The sequence below is a fragment of the Penicillium diatomitis genome (assembly GCF_028827545.1).
Source record: "Penicillium diatomitis strain IBT 30728 chromosome Unknown utg000005l_segment0_segment0, whole genome shotgun sequence".
NCBI lineage: Eukaryota > Fungi > Ascomycota > Eurotiomycetes > Eurotiales > Aspergillaceae > Penicillium > Penicillium diatomitis.
Genome location: NW_026623177.1, coordinates 1057840 through 1079887, shown reverse-complemented (window position 1 = coordinate 1079887; position 22048 = coordinate 1057840). Strand labels below are relative to the sequence as shown.

The 22048-nt window shown below is 52.0% G+C and overlaps 9 protein-coding genes across 9 annotated transcripts; 5 read left to right on the top strand and 4 right to left on the bottom strand.

Moving 5' to 3' along the window:
- Positions 1 to 751: 751 nt before the first annotated feature.
- Positions 752 to 2766, bottom strand: N7539_005009 (TCP11 family protein; the record flags this gene model as incomplete). Its single annotated transcript, XM_056934611.1, has 4 exons — positions 752 to 892; positions 958 to 1767; positions 1840 to 2520; positions 2569 to 2766. 4 exons carry the CDS (start codon positions 2764 to 2766, stop codon positions 752 to 754), a joined length of 1830 nt encoding a protein of 609 aa, XP_056789805.1.
- Positions 2767 to 4233: 1467 nt separating this feature from the next.
- On the top strand, positions 4234 to 4536 carry N7539_005008 (uncharacterized protein; the record flags this gene model as incomplete). Its single annotated transcript, XM_056934610.1, has 1 exon — positions 4234 to 4536. The coding sequence occupies one exon, from the start codon at positions 4234 to 4236 to the stop codon at positions 4534 to 4536; it is 303 nt and encodes a 100-aa protein (XP_056789804.1).
- A 702-nt stretch (positions 4537 to 5238) lies between these two features.
- On the top strand, positions 5239 to 6921 carry cp9 (putative serine carboxypeptidase; the record flags this gene model as incomplete). The annotated part of the gene is made up of 3 exons (XM_056934609.1): positions 5239 to 5470; positions 5556 to 6136; positions 6223 to 6921. 3 exons carry the CDS (start codon positions 5239 to 5241, stop codon positions 6919 to 6921), a joined length of 1512 nt encoding a protein of 503 aa, XP_056789803.1.
- A 736-nt stretch (positions 6922 to 7657) lies between these two features.
- N7539_005006 (uncharacterized protein) lies at positions 7658 to 10889 on the bottom strand (the record flags this gene model as incomplete). Its single annotated transcript, XM_056934608.1, has 4 exons — positions 7658 to 9782; positions 9848 to 10197; positions 10265 to 10376; positions 10468 to 10889. 4 exons carry the CDS (start codon positions 10887 to 10889, stop codon positions 7658 to 7660), a joined length of 3009 nt encoding a protein of 1002 aa, XP_056789802.1.
- Positions 10890 to 12211: 1322 nt separating this feature from the next.
- Positions 12212 to 13105, bottom strand: rsm25 (mitochondrial 37S ribosomal protein mS23; the record flags this gene model as incomplete). Its single annotated transcript, XM_056934607.1, has 2 exons — positions 12212 to 12563; positions 12675 to 13105. The coding sequence occupies 2 exons, from the start codon at positions 13103 to 13105 to the stop codon at positions 12212 to 12214; spliced, it is 783 nt and encodes a 260-aa protein (XP_056789801.1).
- A 132-nt stretch (positions 13106 to 13237) lies between these two features.
- N7539_005004 (uncharacterized protein) lies at positions 13238 to 13453 on the top strand (the record flags this gene model as incomplete). Its single annotated transcript, XM_056934606.1, has 1 exon — positions 13238 to 13453. One exon carries the CDS (start codon positions 13238 to 13240, stop codon positions 13451 to 13453), a length of 216 nt encoding a protein of 71 aa, XP_056789800.1.
- A 225-nt stretch (positions 13454 to 13678) lies between these two features.
- N7539_005003 (pentatricopeptide repeat protein) lies at positions 13679 to 16120 on the top strand (the record flags this gene model as incomplete). The annotated part of the gene is made up of 1 exon (XM_056934605.1): positions 13679 to 16120. One exon carries the CDS (start codon positions 13679 to 13681, stop codon positions 16118 to 16120), a length of 2442 nt encoding a protein of 813 aa, XP_056789799.1.
- A 495-nt stretch (positions 16121 to 16615) lies between these two features.
- Positions 16616 to 18405, top strand: N7539_005002 (putative RecQ family helicase RecQ; the record flags this gene model as incomplete). Its single annotated transcript, XM_056934604.1, has 4 exons — positions 16616 to 16698; positions 16779 to 16897; positions 16964 to 16998; positions 17056 to 18405. 4 exons carry the CDS (start codon positions 16616 to 16618, stop codon positions 18403 to 18405), a joined length of 1587 nt encoding a protein of 528 aa, XP_056789798.1.
- Positions 18406 to 18896: 491 nt separating this feature from the next.
- Positions 18897 to 20943, bottom strand: N7539_005001 (KH domain-containing protein; the record flags this gene model as incomplete). Its single annotated transcript, XM_056934603.1, has 8 exons — positions 18897 to 19464; positions 19536 to 19744; positions 19807 to 19974; positions 20041 to 20093; positions 20155 to 20176; positions 20380 to 20526; positions 20587 to 20666; positions 20742 to 20943. The coding sequence occupies 8 exons, from the start codon at positions 20941 to 20943 to the stop codon at positions 18897 to 18899; spliced, it is 1449 nt and encodes a 482-aa protein (XP_056789797.1).
- Positions 20944 to 22048: the final 1105 nt, after the last annotated feature.

Below are 22048 nucleotides of genomic sequence, written 5' to 3'. Positions count from 1 at the left end.
GGCCAGTGGTTATCGGGAGAAAGCTACCAGGTAGATAAGCGAGGCGCCCGTATCTCGTACATTCCCATCATCAGGTGACTGGATGGCGCTACGTGGTGAAGGGCGTTCACCAAAAGACCAATTTACGTACTCTCATTCAGGGCTGTGGCGGCTGCGGCTGTGGGTTGATATCCCCGCTCTCGCATAGGGGGAAAATATCGTGGACGATAGACTTCTTTCGTTGGCAACGGCGAGAATTTCCGCCCGGGCCGAGCCTGGGCTTAGACTTTAATCAAATCATCGATAGATCTGAGTCTGTGGAAGTGTCCTCGGAGGACTTGGTAGTAGCGGCCTTGCAGATGGGTGTAGTGGTGTACATGTAAACACTTCGGCGGAACGGAATTTGTCGAGCCATGGAGTTGCGACTTACCTTTATTCTACCTAGTTACAGTACCTCGCTAATGCTCTATTCTTCCATGCAAATCACCAACTTGAATAAAGTCCGTGTCCGGCGAAGATGCTTTGTGAAATTGAAAAAGTCAAGAATGTGGAAAAAAAAGTAGAGACAACAATGAGAATTTTTGGAAGACGCCGTATACACTAACACCACCATGCAAAGCGCTGGAGAAACAAGGCAAATAATACCAGACAAACAACTTGAAGAGAAAACCAACTCTAATAAACTCCGAGTACAGCGCTAATATATTCCAAGAAAGTCGGCGCGATATAGAACCGCAATTAGAGAAGGTGATAACCTTCCTTATCAAGTTGACTACTGGAGACCCGGTCTAGGCGTCTCGTCCCTCAAGTAGAGTAGAGACGCCCAAACTCGCCAGTGTAGAACACCAATATGAGCAAGACGCATACCGATGCGTTCAATGTCATACTGCTGGGCTGACATTGACTGCGACGACTGCACGTTGCCAACAATTGGACAAATCGCGTCTGTGGTAGACGAGGCTGAGGTGTTAAGCGCACATTCACTCCCCCCGGTTGTGTGAGCATTGTGCGCTGGGATTCGCAAATGGCCAGTGGTGACAAAGGCAGGAATTTCTTCGCAAAGGAAATCGTTGCGGTCAGCACTTTTTCGCGCATGGTGTTTTGAAAATAGCGGAAGAGTTCCGATTCGTTCGACAAATGCCACAATAGCGCCTCCTCGATAGGAGCAATGACTTCGTCCGCAACCAGGGCATCCATGTGGCACGCGGCGCAGGCGAATCGTGCTATTTCCAAAGCGATTGATTTCATCTTTTCCATCCAGCGCTGACTACCCCGGTTGTCCGAGTTGCCACTCTCGCAAAGATCCCGGACATCGGAAATTGGGTCGTCTTCCATGAGCGACCAGATTCTCGTGCGGAAGGCGGAGTATGTCTCGTCGCGGGCCGAGAGGTATCTCTTCTGCGTGTGGACGTAGGATTCGAAAATGTACCACGCAATCTCCAAATTGATCAGATTGTGGATGGTCGAACGCAGTTGCCACAGTCGATCTGTATCAAAGATGAAGGTGTCTGGATAGTCTGCAGGAGGATGGAACTGAAGTAATTGGTCCGCAATACCCCGAAAGAGAACCTCAATGGGCTTCAACGCAGCGTCTGATTGTCCTTCGGTCAATTGACGAGCTTCATCTTCTTTTTGAGCACGTTCGCGTGCCTCGGCATACCATGACTTGGCCGGCTCGACCTGGAAGTTGCCACGGCTGATTTTGCCCTCGAGGTACTCTTGCAAGAACGGGACGGTATCCTCGATGAGCAAGACACGAAATGTGCGAATTTGATGATTGGCCACATCCTAGCAAATCTGTCAGTGAATGTGCACAACAAAAACGGACCGAATCCGGAAGAGGATCAAATGGGTGCGCACAAGTTTCATTGCCTCCAGGATAGCGAACAGCGTCTGCAATCCGTTGACAATCTCCTTTGTATTTTGGGACTGTGAGCCTTCAGTGATCTGGTCCACCATACGGTCTGCCCATTCGTCCCGCATGGGCGCGCAATGAGTCTTGAGGAGAGCCGCCATCCACTTGGCCAAAACAACCATGTCAAGCACTCCTTTGCGGACCTGCTGCATTAGCAGAGGAACTTCGAGGTTTTCCATTACAGCCGGATGGTCCCGTTCAGGCACTAGTGTTTTGATGACTTCTTGTAAAGTTTCGAACATGAGTGGAAGCCGCGGCTCGAAAGTACTTCTGGAGCTGGAACCTTGGCTCTCGGGCTGGTTTCCAGCGCCTTCCAGGTTTGCAGCTTCATATGCGTAGACAGTAATTTCCAGCGCCATGGAGTCCCAGTAGTCGGCGGCCTCTTTCCTCTTGCGTTTGCCCTTCTCGCCCTCCAGATCGGGCTTGAAGTGCAAGTCACGGTCAAAGTTGGCATCCATCCGGAGGTTGATATTGCTCATTATGCAAGGCAGATCGAGCTCGCTCAACGTCCGCTTCGTGACTGGAGGATGACGGCGAGCTTTGCAGAGCAGACGGTGATCGCGAGCAGTGAGCTCCAAGGCCTGTGGAATGCGGATGGCCTCGGGAGAGGGCGATGAGTCTCGCGGCTGACATGAAACGCTAATGGTCGATTTTGACTCCGAACGCGCGCTTACATGGAGTCGATTGGTACCAGGCGGATATTCGAAAGACGGTTGTGCACGCCGTAATGAAGTCACGGGAGAAGCTTTCTCATGGTCGTGAGAGTCTCGCCTTTCACTCTGACGAAAGTCGGAGGAACGGCCGTTACCCGCGAGCGACCCATCATTACCATCTTCCTGCGCACGAGCCTCTTTGGTTCCTTGGAGATCCATGGCTTAGGAAAAGGATAAAATATGCGTCCAGTCTGGGGACTTTCTTTTCCTATCCCTGTTTTGTGCTGCTTGCCATAGGGCGAAATGTTAGATCAATGTTCTTCTCATAAGATCAGACGAAGCAGACCGCTCTAGCCAAGCATGACATGTAGTAACTTTGCGCCGGCATGGTTGTCTCCTCGGTTCCGCGACAAGGCATCCAGCTGCCGCACAGGAACAATTTGGAGGAGAAAGCATAGCCGGCCATGGACGTGGGAGAGATGGATCTAGCTCATCATGTCTTGTTGAGTGACTGACCTCTATGCTTCTGACCTTCCCTTTCGCCCCCCTGTTTGCCTCAGGCAGGCAGCCAATCCCAGCTTGCCGACCAAAAGTGATGCAAATGAGCTGTCAAATCAGGTGGAGTCACCGATGTATGTGGGAATTTGCAGGCGACTGGACTCGCGGTCTTTGATAATGGGCAAGGCAGGGAACTACCAGATCACAACCGTTTGATCTGGATGCCAAAACCCAAATGCGAGAGGTGTTATTCACAGCTGAAAGCCACCAACAAAGCAGTAGATTCAGCAGAAAATCGAAACCCAAAGGTCAGTGGACCTTCTGCATCTACACACAGCCGAGCTGAAGCTAGGTGTATCGCGATGGCGATAGCACTAACTGTGGGCAGATGAAGTAGAAGGATTGGTCAAATCAGGATTCTGGGAGTCAAGATCGAACGACGACTGTTGCAGGTCAAGGAGAGCAAAAGAGCAAAAAGGCTAGGAGGAATTGAGGAAGCGACCGAGTTGAATTGATATAGGCGGATGATTACGGAGGATCTTCCCAAGGTGATCGTTGTAGCAGGCCTCTTTTTGTTTCGTAAACGGACGTTTTCGAATGACTGGATTCGGAGCTCACGAAAGCATCCAAGACACCCATGACTCCACAGGGGAAAGAGTTTGGACGGTTACCCTCGACAACTCGGAGGGAGGATCCGAACGAGTCTCCATGATTGAGAACACTATGACATTTGGGTGGTCAGGATCCCCAGGGTTCACATTCCGGGCATCCCAAGGAGAGACTTCTGGTACCCGTTTTGAGTGTAGCGCGGGTTTCGAGAACCATCACCGACCTGCAACAGAGGCTTCCACCCCGTCGAGGGCGCATCTCGGTTCCGTTCTATCGATCGTGAAGATCGTCGATCTCGCTGCTATTGCATCTCCTCCCGTTCTTTCTTCTCCCCTTCTGGGAGTCCATCCCCCCCCCCCCTTTTTTGGGGGGGGGGGGGCGTCCTGAGGGAAGCAATTCGAACATCTGAAGGGAGAGGGGGAGGAGGGCTGACCGACTTTGGAGCTCGCCCTTCTCGGTCATGAGCTGTTGGTTTGCAGCACGTTGGAACCCCCTTTCACGCCTCACTTTTGAAGCGCACTGGCCATGCGAGGTACTTTGTCCGTGTATCTGCTGCAAACTACTAGTAGTTCACAGGCAATGGATGAGACCCTGAAGCGACCATCCCACAGTCAAGACGGATCTGGCATTGACAATGGAAACATCGAGTTCCTCGAATGTGACGCCAGACTCGAGGGGGGCCCCAACCAGGTCGAATGGAGGATGTTGTCACCAAGTATGGACTCTGGAGTGCCGCAGAAAGTGGAACTGGGCAAGTCTTCAGAGCTCCACTTGTGGGAATGCGACCTGCGACGAGAACCACAAGTGTCCAAGTGGGAAAGGTGGGGCGACCAGGTCGAATGCGGTCGATGGAGCTCAGGGCTGAATCGGCGAGTGCCTTGATGCCTTGGATTTCGGGCAAGTAACGCTCGAGACAAGAGCGTGCTGTTGATTGCCATGTCGACATGGCATCATACCCGTGAACAAAGTGTCACGTGACTAGTCCGTCCCTGAGTGCCGGCAAGTGGGCCCTCGGCACTTGTGCAGTAGTAGTAGTATGCCGACTCCAGGGGAGACTGGCAGACTAGTACTGGTCTTGTAGTAGTCAGTACTACTACTAGTAAATCAGAGAGCAGGCAACATCGTCAGGCTGTCCCTTCACAAGCTGGAATACTCCTCCTCAGACAATCATTTCCTGCATTTGAAAGGACCAGACTCACTGTGTGGGGTTTGCCGTTGCTGGAAACACAAGGATCTTGGAACAGTTGCTGACTGACTGTGTTTTTGTCTCGGGGCCCCAAATCAGGTGGTTCAGCCTATGGCGCCAGGCGAGGATGGTCAGCCACCCGCTCTATTCAACCCCCAATGAGGAAATATCAAGTTCCGCTTGCCAATACTAGCCCCCAAGCCATGTTGACCCTCCAGAGATGAAATTAAATGCCTTGGAACCCATTCTGGACCTCTGTAAGATCACCGGGTCTGATGATATCTCTCAAACTTGATCACGGATATCACCCCAAATTACGACATTTCCAGGTCTGAATCGGCGAGGCTGGTGCTACTTACTACGCCTGAATTTCAGAAGCCCAGTGATCCTGGGTCGAAATGACGATGACTGCCGTCCTCTTCTTTGCTCAGATCTGGTGGTCTATCGCGGCTCGATTTTTTCCAAAATCGCCTTTCAATTCCCAATATCTGGTCCAGTCGTTACCTGAGGCTCCTCCTTTGCCCACCAGCTGGGCAGGGCGCTTGCCAGTACCTGGACGGGTTGAAGGGAACGATATCTTCTTTTGGCTGTTCGAATCAGAGAGTCCAGTCTATGATGAGAATCTGATTGGTGAGATACCCTTGATATTCCTCAAATGGCAGTATCAAGTTGGGTGGCACATTCGCGTACTGACCTGGCTGACCTTCACCACTAGTCTGGCTCAATGGCGGACCCGGTTGTTCATCCCTCGCAGGTCTACTTGGGGGCAATGGACCCATTTCATTCATTGGCAATTCCACCGCCGTGGAACGCAATCCTTACTCGTGGACACAGCTGGGCAATGTGCTCTACGTAGATCAGCCCGTTGGAGCAGGCTTCTCCACGGCGAGCTATCCCTACCCCGTTGGGAACAACGAGATGGTGGTCGCAGATTTCGTGGCGTGGCTGGACGGATTTCTCACACTGTTCCCGCACTTGATCTCAAAGAAGATACACCTGATGGGGGAGTCGTATGCAGGTATCTACATACCGTACTTTGCCCATGCTCTACTCAAGAGCAAGAACGTCTCCCGTTCACTCGATATCCGGTCAATGTCCCTTGGAGACGGATCCTGGGGTAACGCAGCGGCCATGTCTTCCGTAGGGATTGGAGCGTACATGCAGTCACAGGCGAGGATGCTGAAAGTTCCAAGAGGTATTCTCAATGCCTTTGCTGCAGCAGATCAGGTCTGCGGATTCGATGAGGTACTCGCCCAAGCGACCAACTTCCCACCCCCGGCAAAATCACCATCCCAGGTAACCCGGAGAACTTCAACTATCGTCGTCGTCGGCGTCGTGATATGAACAATGTCGTAGACTCGACATGCAGCATCTCACCCAAGACCGTCGCGGACATCGACCGCTCGATCTTTAATTCGAGCTGCTATGGTCCATGCGCCGTTTATTCCACCGCCATGGACTACATGGACACAGCTTCCTCTGCAGGATCGGGGATTCCCTGTTTCGATGTCTACGACATCCACCACGATTGCAGCGCCGTTCCGACAATGAGCCTGATGACTGCGTTCTTCAGCCGGCCGGACGTCCAAGATGCGCTTCACGTCAACGGAAGCGGAACATACAGTACCTGCAACTCCACCATCCTGAGCATATTACTCGGTGCACCCTCTGTCGTTCCACCGGCATATTCCATCCTGCCGGATCTGGTCACTGAGCACAATATCTCCTTGCACATCTACAACGGAGAATGGGACATGCTGTTGAATCACGTCGGCACTGAGCTAGCGATTCAAAACATGACGTGGCGTGGGGCACAGGGCTTTTCGACCGCGCCAAGACGTCCTTTCTTCCCTGACAACCCTATGCCTGAATGGAGTCTGTCTGGGCATCCCGGAGAGACTGGTGGGGTTGGTAAAGCAGCAGGGTACTGGGGCCAGGAGCGCGGGGTGTCGTATCATCTCTTTAATGGAGCCGGGCATAGTGTCTTTGCGAACAAGCCCCGCGAGATGTTCGCGTATGTGCGAGATGTCGTTGTGGGGGAGAAAGAAGTTGGTGGAGTCGAAGATGGGGGTCATTCATAAAGGGGTGTGTTTTTTCTCGACGGCCGTATGCGGATCTGGGGGTAGGGAGTCAGGATAGTTCATTTGTACATTAAGCTATCATGAGTGAGAGGGCCCAAGCATACTACCTGTACCTATTCACCTACTGACTTAGGTATATCTGGGCAGCTGCAGGGATTGACTAGGCGTGCAGGGAGACCTACTGCCGGGCCGCAGCGGCACATGACGGGAGTCAAGGGTTTGATTCTCTAGGATCATGACACAATGTTGCAACTTTCGCTACACGAGTTTGATCCCTGCACTTATTCTAGATATCTTCTGTAGGGGCTAACAAGTACATCACGGTCTTGAGTATCCTCACGTAGGCGCTGTAAAGGAGCCCATGTAACCATGTAACCTCAAATTAAGGACCCTTTGAACGAAATGGAATGGGCAAAGAGGCGAGAATTATAGCATGAATAAATACTGATGAGATGGAGAACCCCCAGATCAATTCAGATTCAGTCATCTAGGCGCTAAAATGATATCATTCATAACCGAACAGCCACCACACATGATGTTCATAGCACATGGGACCCCCCTCAAGTTAAAAGAGCGCACATAGACTCCGAAAAATAATCATGCAAGGAAATTTACGACAAGGCGACCAAAAATTTTGTAAGGTTCACACTTCGCAGTTCTCCGTCAACACTCAACAATGACAGCACATAGTGATACATGTCGACGATCTCTGTCTACCTACCAGACACAGACCGTACTAGCGACGGCTGAAGAAAGGTGCCTGATTCGGCATGGACAGCAGGGAATCAGCCCGCTGGAAGACATCACCCTCGAAGAATTTGTCGCTATAGGCACTGGCTGGAGTAGACGGCACAGTCGCCTGCGCAGCTGGCCCGAGTGCGGCACTTAGCGGGGTCGCAGGTACTGTGACTGATTGAGGGGACATGCTGGCCGCCAGGCCAAATGAGTTAGAGTGGGATCCAATGGCCGAGGTCGATACTGACGTGTGGTGTTGTGGATGCGTGTGAGGAAGTTGAAGTGGCGGCCCATACATATTGCTTGGCGGATGTGTAGAAGAAGCCATGTCGGCGAGATACGACCAGGGCGATGCCTCAATAAGGCGACCAGCCTCCCGACTGGCCTTCTGAACCGGACGCAAGATGATAATGACGTCTCCAGGGAGCAAGTGCATGTTCCGAACTTCTTTCATGTCTGTCACTAGGTCGACGAATGATTGCATGAAGGCCTTGCAAAGCTGCCAGAATTCGCGTTGATTCCGTAACCCGCCACCTGGTTCTTTGACTCTCATATTTGAAAGGCGCATTCCCAAGGCCTCCGATACTTCCAAGCAAAAGCGACAGCGACGGATCAAGTTGTTCCAGAGAACTTGTATTCCTTCAGATTCTCGTGACTGCTCTGCTACTTCAAGGCATCGGCTGAATTGACGCCGAGCCAAGGGAAGAGCTTGCAGAGCCGAGCTGTATGCAGAAGTGAGCTGGTGGAAGATTTTCTCGAATATTCTGTCCTCCTCAACTTCGTCCAGGCCAGTCAGCGGATTTATGCGAGGCCCACCACTTGCGGCGGGAATTGGAGGAAATGCCTCTCCGGATCGCGGAGTGGCCGAGGAGACTTGCAATGGAGTGTGAGTGAGATTTGATCGACTACTTGATCGACTCCGAGCATAATTGAATGACGGCGTCATGTTACCAGGTGATCCGACACCCGAATGACTTGCGACATTGAGTGACAAAGCAGGAGCCATCCCCATCGGAGGATGTTTTATCGTAGTACCACTCCTGTAGCGCCGTGTCTGGGACATTACTTCACGAGTTGGTGTGACATTTCGTCTTTGAGCTCGATCCGAAGGAGAAGGTCTTGTAGGTTCCATTGCAGCAGGCCTGGGAACGGGCGGGCCTCTGTGGGGATAACCTATCGGGACGTTTAGGGCAGCACAGGCATTCCTCAGTTCCACGAGGCTGCCATATATCATCAGCATTAAAGAGCGTACATATCGCGAGTCTCCATTCGCGACAATTTTAGCAGCGCTATTACGAAGCTGCGTGCCGACATGCGTGTAGGCCACGATGCAAGTTTCGCACTCGCGCTTCACTTTCTCTATGCTGACTTTGGCTGACTCGGGACTGTCGGACACCGAAGCTTCGGCTTTCTCCAACGCCTCGTTAAGACGATCAACGTGTGTGGAAGCGTTGTAGAACACAAGCTCAAGACTGTGCCGCCGCGTATCATCGCGATGTATCACGTTGATAAGTGTTGAGATGTGACTGTGGACCTGGACCAAAGCGAATAGGATACCTTTTGCACTCTCCAATATCGGACCGTCGGAGCTTCGCTCGCCTTTGTGCTCCGGAAGACTCGACATCCGGTTCACCCACCCATCTCGCGCGCGTCGCCTTGCTCCCGGACTGCTGGGGCTGGACGAACTGCTGCTATTGACAGGAGGTGGCGCAGCCGAGTGTGTACGAAGTACGGATCCATGACTGAGACCACGCAAATGACTGTTTCGGTATGGCCGAGTTTCGTCCAATGTTCCAAGATCGGTGTTCTTGCGTTTGACGAGCCCCATTCGTTTATTTCGCGCAGAGTACGATGCCTGAATTATACCCTCACTATTGCTTCGATTCCGTTCACTAATCGAATGAGGGGCAACACCAGGCCGCTGCAGTCCTGGCATATGATACCCGGCTGGCTGTTGGCCCGATGCTATTCGAAAATGTGACTTGGATGGAGCATGAGCAGGCCTAGATATTGATGGCGAACGGGATGACGATGCAGAGCCATCGCCTGTGCTTGGAATGACGGGAAACCGGCTGCTCAGTTTTCTTTTCACGGGGACAGGCTTGGGGGTATCGAACTTGAGGTCACTGGTCGATGAGGAGAATTGAGTTAACGTAGTTCAAATCGCATTGCATTCATCATCCTGACATACCTCATATCGCTACTACTCTCTAACTCCGGCGTCGTTGCTGGCTGTCGACTTTTTAAAAATCGCTTCAGCTCGGCAGTCACCGCGACTTCTTTCTCGTTGTCGGTCATGGCATGTGCCACTTCCGCCTCGGATGCCTCCAATACACGCCGCAGGGGATATCGCAGGGGATTGCCTGCTATTTTGAGAATCTGCAGTTTGTTCATACTGGACAGCCCCACGGGGAGGTCCTCCAAGCGGTTTTGCATGATGGACAACACGCGCAGTGATTTGAGTTTGCTGACTTCATCCGGTAGCACAGAGATTTTGTTCCGGCTCAGGTCAAGAATCTCCAAGAGCGGTAATTTATAGATCTTGTAAAATTTCAGTGTCCTTGATCTCTTGATCTCGAAAATTTTCCAGGAATTCTTCTGGACATACCCCTTTTGGAAATTCACGAAAGTGGTTGGCGCGTATGTTCAAGTACCGCAGATGGGAGCATTCGGCGAAGCGATAGGGAATATGGAAGAGATGGTTATTCGACAGGGAAAGCCTGGATGCCTCATCACGAGGTCCGAGTCAGCTTCTTTTGTTTCTTCTCACGCTAGATGTTCTTGAACCCGAGGCAGCTTATGCAGACTAACCTCTCTACCTCATCCTTGATAATATCCACGACGGGTTCCGGTATCCTCACAATATGGGAATGACCCAAGTCGATTGTGAGTTTGGGCTTCACCACATCCGTAACAGCCTCGCTCCCTGCCAGAGAGCGTTTGGTGTCCTGAATGCCAATCTCCACAGCGTGCCGGGCCAGCTCGATGGTATCCTCAGCGGACAGGTGCTTCGAGGTAGATGATTGCTTGCCACTACCACCCTGGTAGTCACTCATAGCTGTGCCTGGCCTAGATCCATCCTCTTCTGCGTGCGACGATCCATCAACGTGAAACAACGATGGCGGCACCAGAGAGTCAGTCGATCCCGTTTCTAGCTCGTCCCCCTCTGTGACTCCTCGGGAGGTGTACTGCGCTCGCATTGTATCGTCGGGGCGGATGGCACCAGAAAGCATCGTGTCAAAAGCTGTTCTGTGCTGTCATCGAGCACCCGCGGGCGAAACAATGGCGCGTGCTTTGACGACGGTTGAATGATTGCGCCGTCGATGAGCAAATGCGCGAAAGTTCTGGCCACTACCAAATGGATCTGTTCTTTCCACAGAACCTTACCATTGTCATATCATTCGTGGTCGAGCACAAGCAACTGGAGCTTTCTTCGGTCGTTCGGGGTGAAGGATGCGCCGTGGCAGAGGGCAGTACGACGGTTAAGCGCAGCAGCCGAAGTAGGACAGGTCTGAAGATACGAAAGCCTGGAAGACAGGCGACTATTGTGTACCAGGCTGCGTACCGTTCGTTTGGCTCACAGCGCGCTGAATGACGTCCGTTAAGTGTGCCTAAAAACAAACTCGTAGACTCGTTGAGGCGCGGAGATGATCGCGGGGAGGCCGTTGCGGAGGTCCGCCAGGTTGGGCCCAAAATTGTCGGAGTTGCGGGAATCAAGGGAGGTTGGCTTGATCGGCCACGTCGATGCAAGATGCTCGAAGACTGTAGACGCAGTGTTTGACCACCAATATCGAGCCCCTGCTGATGCTGAAAGTTGATCCGAATGTATGAGTTGTGATTGGGCGAGTCATAGCTTGGCCGAGTTTCGGTGGGATCGGCCGGATCAACGTCAAGCTTGGTTAAATTTGGGGTGCTTCGAGGTTGAAGTTCGGTCCGAGACGGGAGTCTCGCCGCTCAATAGAACAGTCCCCGAGGTTGAAACAATAGTCACAATGGTTACAATGGTCACAATAGTGAGGGTAGCCGCTGAGATGATCACTATATGGTCTGCCTGAGAGGCGCTTGAATGCCTAACAATTGATCATTCCTGCAATGGCTCAAATCTGTACCTGATTATGGGAGAGGCAAGTAATCTTGTTCATGCAGAACCTGTGAAAATATACAAAATGAGTGGCCACTGGCCAGTAGCCCAGGCTCGGGCGTTCTCACGACGGTCTACTTCAAGTTCGGTCTTTCACTTTGGTGATCAGTGAATGGAGAGTGTGCGAAAATCAAGCTACTATGGTAAGGGTCTTCTCTTCAGATGTGCGAAGTGTTTGAGCATGACCAGGAAGCGTGACTTGTTTTGAGGCTCAACGTAGCATACTCAAACACCGGAACACAAGCCTCAATGGGGCATCAACTCGAAAGGTAATAATGTACATGTCCAGCAGGGGAAAGAGAAAAGAACAAAAACACCAAGTAAAGCATGAGTCTAGAATTGCAAGTCACTAGAGTCTGATGCCAGTCGCTGGCACTATCCACCTAGAACGATAGGACGATAGGACGATGTGACTCAAACGGTAACAGCCTCCGGCGGCTCCGCAAAGGCCTCTTCTTGACTCTGCTGTTCAAGTGCCACCTCCGGAGCGCCAGAGAGGGCTGCCGTACGCTGATCAAATAGCTGTGCTTGCGTTTTCGCCCATGCTTTCCACTTCTCGTATTGCTGGTTCTCCAGTTCCATACCAACTTCCAAGTAAGAGGGACCGAATTGAGCACCCGTGGCTTCGGCCTCCTCAGCCGCCACTCGTCGCTGGATGTCTTCCTGCAGTCGAAGGCGGTAAAATTCCCGTCGAGCAATGTCATAGGCATTGCTCTTAGTCATATCAGGTACGTTGTTCAGCAGCCATAGTTGACGCTGGACAACACTATGGGAGAGTGAAAAGTCAGGTCAGTCACCAGGTCGAACATCCCCAGGTGCATGCCTTCACTCGGAATCACAAATCTACTGTCAGAAAAGCGACAAAGGGTTCACTAACCTCTCTCCGTCGAGTCGTTTCCCGGGTTGTGTGATGCGGCTCCAGTCGTAGTGCTCGTGGTCTTTGCCTGTGCTCTCGAGAAGCACGCGAGGCCGGGCAAGCTCCCAGGGGTGATCCCGGAAGAAAGTGTGTCGTAATTCGTCCTCCTCATACTTGAGCTCGACAGGCTGGAATAGTCGGCTGGGCTTCTTGGACTTGCGAGGCTTCTCCTGGACCTCAAAGACGACCTGCGGCTTGGATGATCCAGCAACGGTCTTCATGCGTTGGCGAACGAGCTGGTGTTGCGGGCTCGGAGTTCGAATCAAGGCCTCAGAGGGCGGGATTTGGCCAACGACATCAACCCATTGAGGGAGCTTGTTGATCTTTCCGCTAGCGAATTGGTTGAGCGCCGTCTTGCGCACGCGGAGCGCGGTCAGGTTGATCTTGCCCATCGTAGTAGGGAGATGTTTGGTTGGCCGTCGACAGCTTTGACTTGTTGGGAGCCCAGAGCTCAATGATCGATTGCGACGGCTTGGAGACCAAGTCCAGTGGAGCCTGAAGAGAAAGAGTGATTGAGGTTGGCGATGCCCTCTGAAGTGTTGAAGCGTCGGGTGGTTGATGCTGCGACTGCTGCGGGAACGAAAAAGATGGCCCTGGGCCCAAAGGGCGACGCCGATTGGCCCGAGCGGGTCCCGCTGCAAAGCCAGAAAGCCCGGCCGCTCTCGAGAAAAACACCCCAGCTTCACTACTTCGACGACACGCTTGGCTATGGGCTTCTAACGGCGTTGCTTCTTCTCTAGCTCTGTCACCACATCGCTCTTTCGGACGACCGTTTGGTCTCGTATCCGAGCAGCTGTCGACACTACTCTCTGCGATCGGCGCCGTCTCTCGCTGGATATGCTTGGCTAAGCCAATGTCACGATGTCTGCTCTCTCATGCCTCCTCCCAATAGGTTCTCCAGCTCACCGAGCCTGCGCCCACTTCCAAGGCAGGCCTCGGACGAGCTTCTATCTTCTCGATTTTTCATGTCTCAGCAAAGATCATCTTATTACCATGCTCCCGCCCGCCGATTCTCTTCCCGCCGCATACGACCTTTCGTCGCGTCAATAGCAGACATTTTCGTCGGATCGCTCGTCCTTGCAGGATTTTGCAGTGAGCATGCACCACAGCGCCGTCATTTTTCCATGGTCTCGTCGAGGGTATCGGAAGTGGAGCTGCGAAGACCACGCGCCAATGCGGTTCCGGGTCCTGGAAGGAGGCAGCTGGCTGCAGGAAAACGCTGGGGACATTTGGGTCCTGCCATGCAACCATCACGGTCTCGGTCCTGGGTCAGCGCGGCTCTCCTTCCAATAGAGGAAGACAGTCAATTACCCGAATCCGCACTCAGAGACTCGCCGTTTACGAAACAAAAAGGGGCGAAGGGCGAACCAGATGGGCGTGCTTCGAGGAGAATGACTGGTGAGGTGTCGTATTCTTCCAAATGGCCCCAGTTGCTCGACTCGATATTGGATCCCGAGAATACGACTGGCCAAGACAGGGATCTTACCCCAATCGCGCTCTCGGGGGATTCAGAAGTGCTTCCGGCCTCGGAGGACCAAGCAGGCCTATCATTTGACGAACGAAGGCATCGCATAAATTCCAACCTCTATCGTCGTATACTAGGCGATGACTACGAATGGACAGAGCCGATGGACGTTGTGTTTCCGAAGGAGCAGGTGCAAGCCAAACGAGAGGCGAAAGAACTGCTGGAGAATGAACTAGGCTCCCACAGACTCTCGGTCGCCAAGTTGATTCACGTCCTACACCACGAAAAGTCTCCATCCACTGCATACCTCTTTCGTCTGTACAGGGATCTTCCTGCGCCTGGAATCGCAAGTCTACCACGCAAGATCCGCGGACAACTTCTGCGTGTCTTCGCCAAAGCTCCAAATCGACGGTGGGCCGATGCACGGCGCTACCTTGCCCTTGTGCAGGACATGATCGCTTCAGATAAGAGCATGTCTCGATCAATGTGGACCTCTGCCGTGCATTTTGCGAGTCGTGGGAGTGGCAAGATCCAGAAACGTGATCTCGTGCGTGCGATCGGCGTCTGGCAGCAGATGGAGCATGTGGCGGGGATCGAGGCTGACGATGTGGTTTTCAATATCCTCTACGATGCAGCGATTAAAGCTGGCCAATTCACAGTGGCTGACAGGCTAGAGAACGAAATGAGGAGGCGCAATGTCAAGTTCACTCGGTTTGGCTTGGTCGCCAAGATTCATTCGGCTGGCGTGCGAAGAGATTTGGACGGCATTTCAAACCAATTCCAGAGTTTTATTCAGGCGGGAGATCTAGTCGACACTGTTGTACTGAACAGTTTGTGTTCCGCATTCATCAGAGCAGGGGATCCCTCGGCCGCAGAGCAACTCTATGGCCGTATGATCAGCGCGCAGCGGGCGAAGAAGAGCCCGAAACGTTCGCTGACGACCAACGCCAATCGCGTGGTATTCGAGCATTCGCTGTCCTCAGTCTTTTCCAAATACCGCACAGACAGTCGAGCATTCGGCGATTTCCTCAAGCGTTCGCAAGCTCTCATGCTTCAATCTCCAAAGCATCACCAGGCCTTGCAGGATTCAATCCCGATGACCCCCGATACTCGAACGTTCTACATCTTTCTTCGGTATTACGCGCGCCAAAGTGGTGAATTTGACAAGGTGGCAATGGTTCTCCGTGACATGGAGCACGCTTTTGACGTACCTCCCAATCAGATCGTCTACATGATGCTGTTCGAGGGGTTCGCAATCCATGGCCTTCACAAGAGCGCATGGTCACCTGAACGTCTGCGCCACGTCTGGCATGCTTATCTGCGGGCTTTGCGCACATCCAAGGCAAGACTGGACGCGCAACAGCGCAACCGTGTTCCGCGGAAAATGGAATGGGAGAATCCCCTCGCCAAGGCCATGCATTTGGAAGACGAGCTGGACGCGTCTGTGGCCAACAGCACAGATGAATTTTACACGAATCTGCCATCAGCGAGCGACGAGCCAGTGCCTGAACAGTCCAGTACATCCATGCCTCCAGATGAGACTGCCTCTGATGGCTTGGCTGAGCATGATCATCGATTGACCAAAGACAAGTCTGGATCATCCGGGCAGCTTGATCCTAATGATCTTAGCGAGACATCCACTGCAGCCTCTCGAGAAAGCATGTCAATCTCTGACATTGACCAACCCTTGCCGATCAGTCTCGGTTTGCACCACCATGACGATCTTGATAAGCATTTGGAGAATGGTGTTTTTGTGGGCCGCAAGATGATCGGGATTATCTTGCGCGCATTTGGTGCCTGTTTTGGCCCCAAGGAGGTCATGGAGGCTTGGCTGCAATTGGAACGTCTCTGGCACCCACACCACCGCAAGGCAGCCGATGTGATAGCTGTCAAGGAAGAGCTTGACAAGCAATTGTCTCGAGGACCGCGTCCGAAGCTGTAACATTATGAATTGGCGGAGAAGATATGGATGGACTGTCACTTATACCTGTACATTACACGCAACACTATCATACACCTACCCATTCAATTGGGCGAATTTGTTTTTAGCTTGCTTCGTGAAGGAAAAGTCGGTTCCTTGTCTGGTAGTGCGACTGGGTCTCACGTAAGAAAATAATTATTCTGACCATAACATTACTATCTCAATAATTCAGTCAAAGCGTATGAACACTATCTTCCCTGACGGCGACCTCACCTTGAGAGATTGCCCATCGGTCAATCAACGTGATCCAGAAATCCATACTATCATTCCACAATTACAGCACTTACAGTTGTTCGTCGACGGCGACGGCTAAATCAATATACAGGCACGTGATTTCGCGTCGACCCGGACGTGTCCACGAGCGCGTCAAGCTGAAAAGACCTCACTCAACCCAAGCAACTTTGAGTTCGCAGGTCACCATCTCGTATCTCCCAAACTTCTTTGACATGCTACCAAATGACTAGTGGGGGAGGTCTGCCACAGCGGAAGCCAGACCTGGACTTCTATCTGCACCGTGTGTTCCGCAAAAAGTCTTTCCGGTTAGCACTCCAAGAGTCCAAATGCCGTAGATCGCGTGTCCCACCTGACTTCTTTTTGGGGCCGAATTAACCGGGTCTAGTCCGCTTCAGCGAGAAGTGATCACTGCAGCCGTCGAGGGGCATGATGTTTTTCTGCAAGCGTCGACTTCGTTTGGGAAAAGCTTGTGCTTTCAGTTGCCTGCTGTAATTAGCAATGGGCGTAAGTTCCACGTCATTCTCAAAACCACCACGTTGTCGACGGGCATTCACGCTGACCAAACTATAGTAACAATCGTCATCTGCCCATTGCTGGCATTGATGGTGAGTTGAAAATTCCAACAAGAGCTGTGGCGGTCACGTTAACTAGTACTGGTGCAGACCGATCAGGTGAATGCCTTACGAGCCATTGGTATCCCGGTCCAGACGATCAATTCCAGCACAGCTCTAGCTGAAAGGCGCCTGATTATGGCCGATATGCTATCGGGTCATCCTCGCACGCGCCTACTTTATGTGACGCCCGAGTTATGTCAGACTGACAGCTTCCGTCGCAATCTCTCCATCGTGCATCAGCAGGGTCAGTTGACCCGAGTTGCTATTGACGAAGCTCATTGTATCAGTGAATGGGGCCACGATTTTCGCCCGGCATACCAAGAGTTGAGTTGGTTCAGAAAGAACCTAGACAATCCACCGGTTCCCATCACCGCGGTCACGGCAACTGCAACACCACGAGTTCGTGCGGACATCATCAATGTCTTGGGTCTCAGCTTTGCCAGGCTGAAGCTCTTTAATACTCCGTCGGCACGCCCCAATATCCACTACGAAGTACGTTATCTGGCCAACTATGATGAGGACGACGATTTCTCGCCTGAAGATATTCGCGTGGATGACTTGCTGGCATGGCTGAAGACTGTCAAAAGTCGTCAAGAAGCTCGCCTCGGCGGGCAGGCTTCAGCTTCACGAACCCCCATGTCCGGAATTGTCTATGTTGGTCTGCGTGCAACCTCTGAAGAGCTCGCCCACAGACTAGATTCCGATGAGTCCATATCAGCGGTAGCATATCATGCAGGTCTCAAACCCCAAGACCGCGTGCGCATCCAAGCGATGTGGACTGCGCCCCGGGTCCAAGTACAAAGGAATGGCGGCAAACCACCTCCCACCTTCTCGATAATAGTAGCCACCAATGCATTCGGCATGGGCATCGACAATCCGCACGTCCGATTCGTGGTCCATTGGACGCCGCCTCGCAGCTTTGAGGGATTTGTGCAGGAATCAGGCCGAGCAGGTCGCGACGGTCGGGCAGCAGCCTCAATCGTCTACTACAATACCCAAGAACGAGACCGCATCGCCGATCGTCTCAGCCGAGATGCAGAGAATGTGCGCAACCGAGGTGGCTCAAAGGCCTTTGTCGCCGGACTTCTGAAGAATCAAATGGCTCGGCGCGAAAGCTACGAGAAAGTGGTGCGCTACTGCGAGTCAGTCAGCAAATGTCGCCATGCTCTTATCAAGGATCTATTTGGAGACTACGAGCTAGAAGAAATGGGATCTCAACAGCCCTTGCCAGCCTACGGGGGTGGCAAGACTCAAGGGCTCGATCATACTACTTCCCCTTGCGACTTTGCTTGTGACTTTTGCAAGGATGGACCTTCGGCTCTGGCACGACGGAAGAGTAAGATGGATGTTGGCCAGGCGCTTTATGAGTTCATGGTTGATATGTCAATGGATTATTGAAAATTTTTCACTCTTGCCCATTGCCCGTATTTACGATTAGGCTCCCTCGCTACTTGCGAGGTCTTGGGAGTACAAGGGCTGTAGTAACTTCTGTCTTAGCTTAAAGGAAGATTACAATGAAGCGACAGAAATGTAATGAAGCGCTCGGGCTTCCTTTCGATAGATTCGCAGGAATTTAAGAGCTTGAGGAGCTTTGGCGCTTGGAGAACGGCAAGATGCGAAGATCTTTCAAATCGCCTTTTTGAAAAAGAAAAAAATAAGCATTGTACGGAGAGCCAATGGCGCACTTTTTGAGTCGCTCGTGATTTGTCAAATCTTGCTGTGTCTTTTTTGTGCTTTGCATGGTCAAATCAATCCTTGCTAGATGGTTCCTGTGCGTGACAGGCTTCACTTGGAGATCGTACTCCATGAAACGTCAGGAATGGCACCAAATCTACAGACCAGGTGGAGGTGGAACCTAGATCGGATGAACTGTTAGACGCGTCGATTGTTTACTCTGGGTATCGGAACGTACTGCACTGTAGCCACTGGCACCTGGCGGTGGAGGTGGTGGGGGAGCTTCTGAGCCAGGGGGGGGGAGGTGGAGGGGCCTCGTTAGAAGGAGGGGGTGGAGGTGGAGGAGTCTGGGTCTCGGTGGCTTGCTGCTGCTGTTGTTGAGCAGCAGCGGCTTGCTGGTAGTATTGGTAATATGCCACGTAGTTCTGGTAACCACCGTACGCAGCGTAGGGGTCAGCCGTTCCATAATACTGAGCATATGCGCTGTAGTCGGCTCCACCAGCGGCCGAGGCAGCGGGATCAACAGGACTAGCAGAAGGAGCCGGAGACTGGTGTTGGTGTTGTTGATGACGGTCGTTGTATCGATCTCTGTAGCCGCCACCGCCGCCTCGATCACCACCGTGATAGCGATCACCACCGCCGCCACCACCGCCGCCTCCGCGATAGCCTCCATAACTGTGCTGCGGGGGGTTGTCCTTGAAATTCTGATATTGCTCGCGAACATTGGCTAGAAGGTCCTCGCAGAGCTCCTTGGCAGCTTGCACATCATTCGGATCTGGGCCACTGAAAAAAAAAGACATAATTAATCGATTAGCATGTGACAGAACTAGAATGGAGAGCCTCAGGAAGCTTACGCGACATGCAAAAACATCGGCTCGTCGCTTTCTCGACCAGTGCTTGATTCGATAAAGCCGGAGCCACGTCCTTTGATCTGCACGCGGCAACGTGTTTTCTGCTGAATGTGCTTGACGTAGGCACCGCCTTGACCAACAACTTGAGCGCGCAGGTTAAAACCGGGAATGGGCTCAAGATCGATAGGAATGCGCTCGTCAGGCCATTTACGCTGTCATAAGTTAGCCTGGCTCGAAGTCTGGAAACATTGGTGGTGAGCGAGAGAGAACGTACACGGCCAAATTCATCTCGCTCAACTTGCTGCTCCGGTTCCCGTCGACGAAATCGGCGCTCGTCAACGAGGTTTGGAAGCTCCTTTTTCATGAGGTCATCAATGATCTGAACAGCCTTGTCAAGTCCTTCCTTGGTGGTGCTAGTGACGTGGAGATACAACGGGGGGTTCTGCGTCGATCATATCAGCACTTCGGTCTGGAGACAAGCCTTTCATGCCCAAAAAAACATCCTTACCGCAGCAGTCGCCATATTTTTGTCCGGGTAGTAGTTTCCGCGGGTGGTCACATCTTGAAAACGAGTAAGTGATGAGTTCGGCCATCCAAAAGTATGCACAAGGAGAAGGCGTACCAGCGCCAGTTTCATCTTTGATCTATATTCAGGCAGTTGATGTCAGCAGATGCCACAGAGGGGTTGTTAGATGCTACGGTTGAATTGATTGAGTAAGCTTCATCCCGCCACACGTCAGGTATATGAGAGCAACTGCTCGGAAAGGAAAGGGGCCAAACGCAAGCTTGGTCGCCAAACAAAAAAGCAAGATCTGAAGCATCAGCCAATGTCAACAGGGATCATTACCATTTTCTGAGTAGAGCCCTTGGTCAGGGTGTATCGGTTGCGCAAGTCGTTGATCTCGATGTCCTTGATGTAGTCTCCGTCGGCAACATAAACTTCGGTCTTGGACTTGCCATCTGCGCCGTCGGATTGCGCCCCAGGGCTGTCGGTCTGAAGAATTCATTAGTACATTGTTCTCAGTCTGCATCGACCAAGACCATTTTCCGATACCGAGCGAATTGGAGGAACATCGACGTGCTGAATGCCCTTCTTGGCCTGCAGTTGCGCATTGATCTTGGCCGCCGCCGCCGCTAGCAAAAGAGCCACCAACACGTGTTAGTGTTGCGCACTATTACGACATCCAAAAATTGTATCGCGACACTCACCAGCTGCTGCGGCCGGGTCCAATTTGCCCGAGACCTCTCCAGCGGGGCTTCGAGGCTCACGACTCAACGGACTACGAGTGCGTACAGATTCGGACTGTCGGGCGGACGGAGATCGTGAGCGGCGGTCGAAGCGAGAGCGACGAGGCTCTGGATCAGTCTGGTCAAAGCGCGAGCGCTTAGCTCGGCGATCATCGTCTGCCATGGCGTTCAATGTGGGCGAGACCGTGGATAATCAGCGTGGTAGGTTGGGGAAGTGAGCAGGAAAAGATAAATATTGAAGGCGGGAAGGATAGGTCAAGGGAGGCGGAGGTAGTGGAGTCAACGCGGAGCTCAGCAACCAGACTGATATTAAGGCAATGCGTCAAAGTGTCCCTAGCGGGGACTCGTTTGCTTTGAATCAAAAAAATAAAATATTCAAATTGAAGTGCTAAGTGAGGGTCGGAGAATATATGCTCTCAAACATTTCTCGTCGGAGTTCATGTGAACTAGATTGACAAGCATTGAAAATGTTCTCGATCACGTGTGACTGCAGACCACCTTGGCACATCCATACAGCACCGTTCCGTGAGTGGAACACTTTTATACTAGTCCCTAAATGGGAATTCAACAACTGTGAACCTTGTCGATGTCTGATCTAGTGTTGCTGCTCGTTTACGAAAAGGCAACTTAAACAAAGAAAATGGTCAAAATACGAGCCCCATTTTATAATCTCATAGGTACATGGGTCCAAGAAACCGCGTACTTATCGCTCATGGTCCTAAGGCAAACATGTTATAGATTCCAATCTATAAGGTTGCCTTGGTATCTGTAGCATAACAAAATACCCGGGCACCTCCGGACTGTATAGACACCGTGGCAGCGCGAACCTTGTATAGCACCATATAATCACCAGGACACTACCCAGTAGATGTGTACCTAGGTATGGAATGTGGATTAATGCTAGCGTAAAGTACTCTACATGTGAAAGTACTGAGAAGTTTACGTTTAAACGACAGATGAGATACCTCAATGGCTTCTGAGAAGTTGAATACCCAAGTCTATCCGCACGTATATATCGTGGCACATACACAGCACTGCGCATATCGAATTTTGCTGGTGAAGCCCTGGCTCTTCCTAATTATAGTAAACCCTAGCGATGTTGAGCTATTTCCACGCCGATATTGAGCTCAAATTAAGCATGTGTTTAAAGCATTAAATTCAGTCTGGATCTCATCTGAAACGAATAAAACTCTCAGGGAATAATAAGTCGATCACCCAAGACTCAAGAGTACCTAGTCATTCAACAAGTACATTCTGCGGTGAGACTC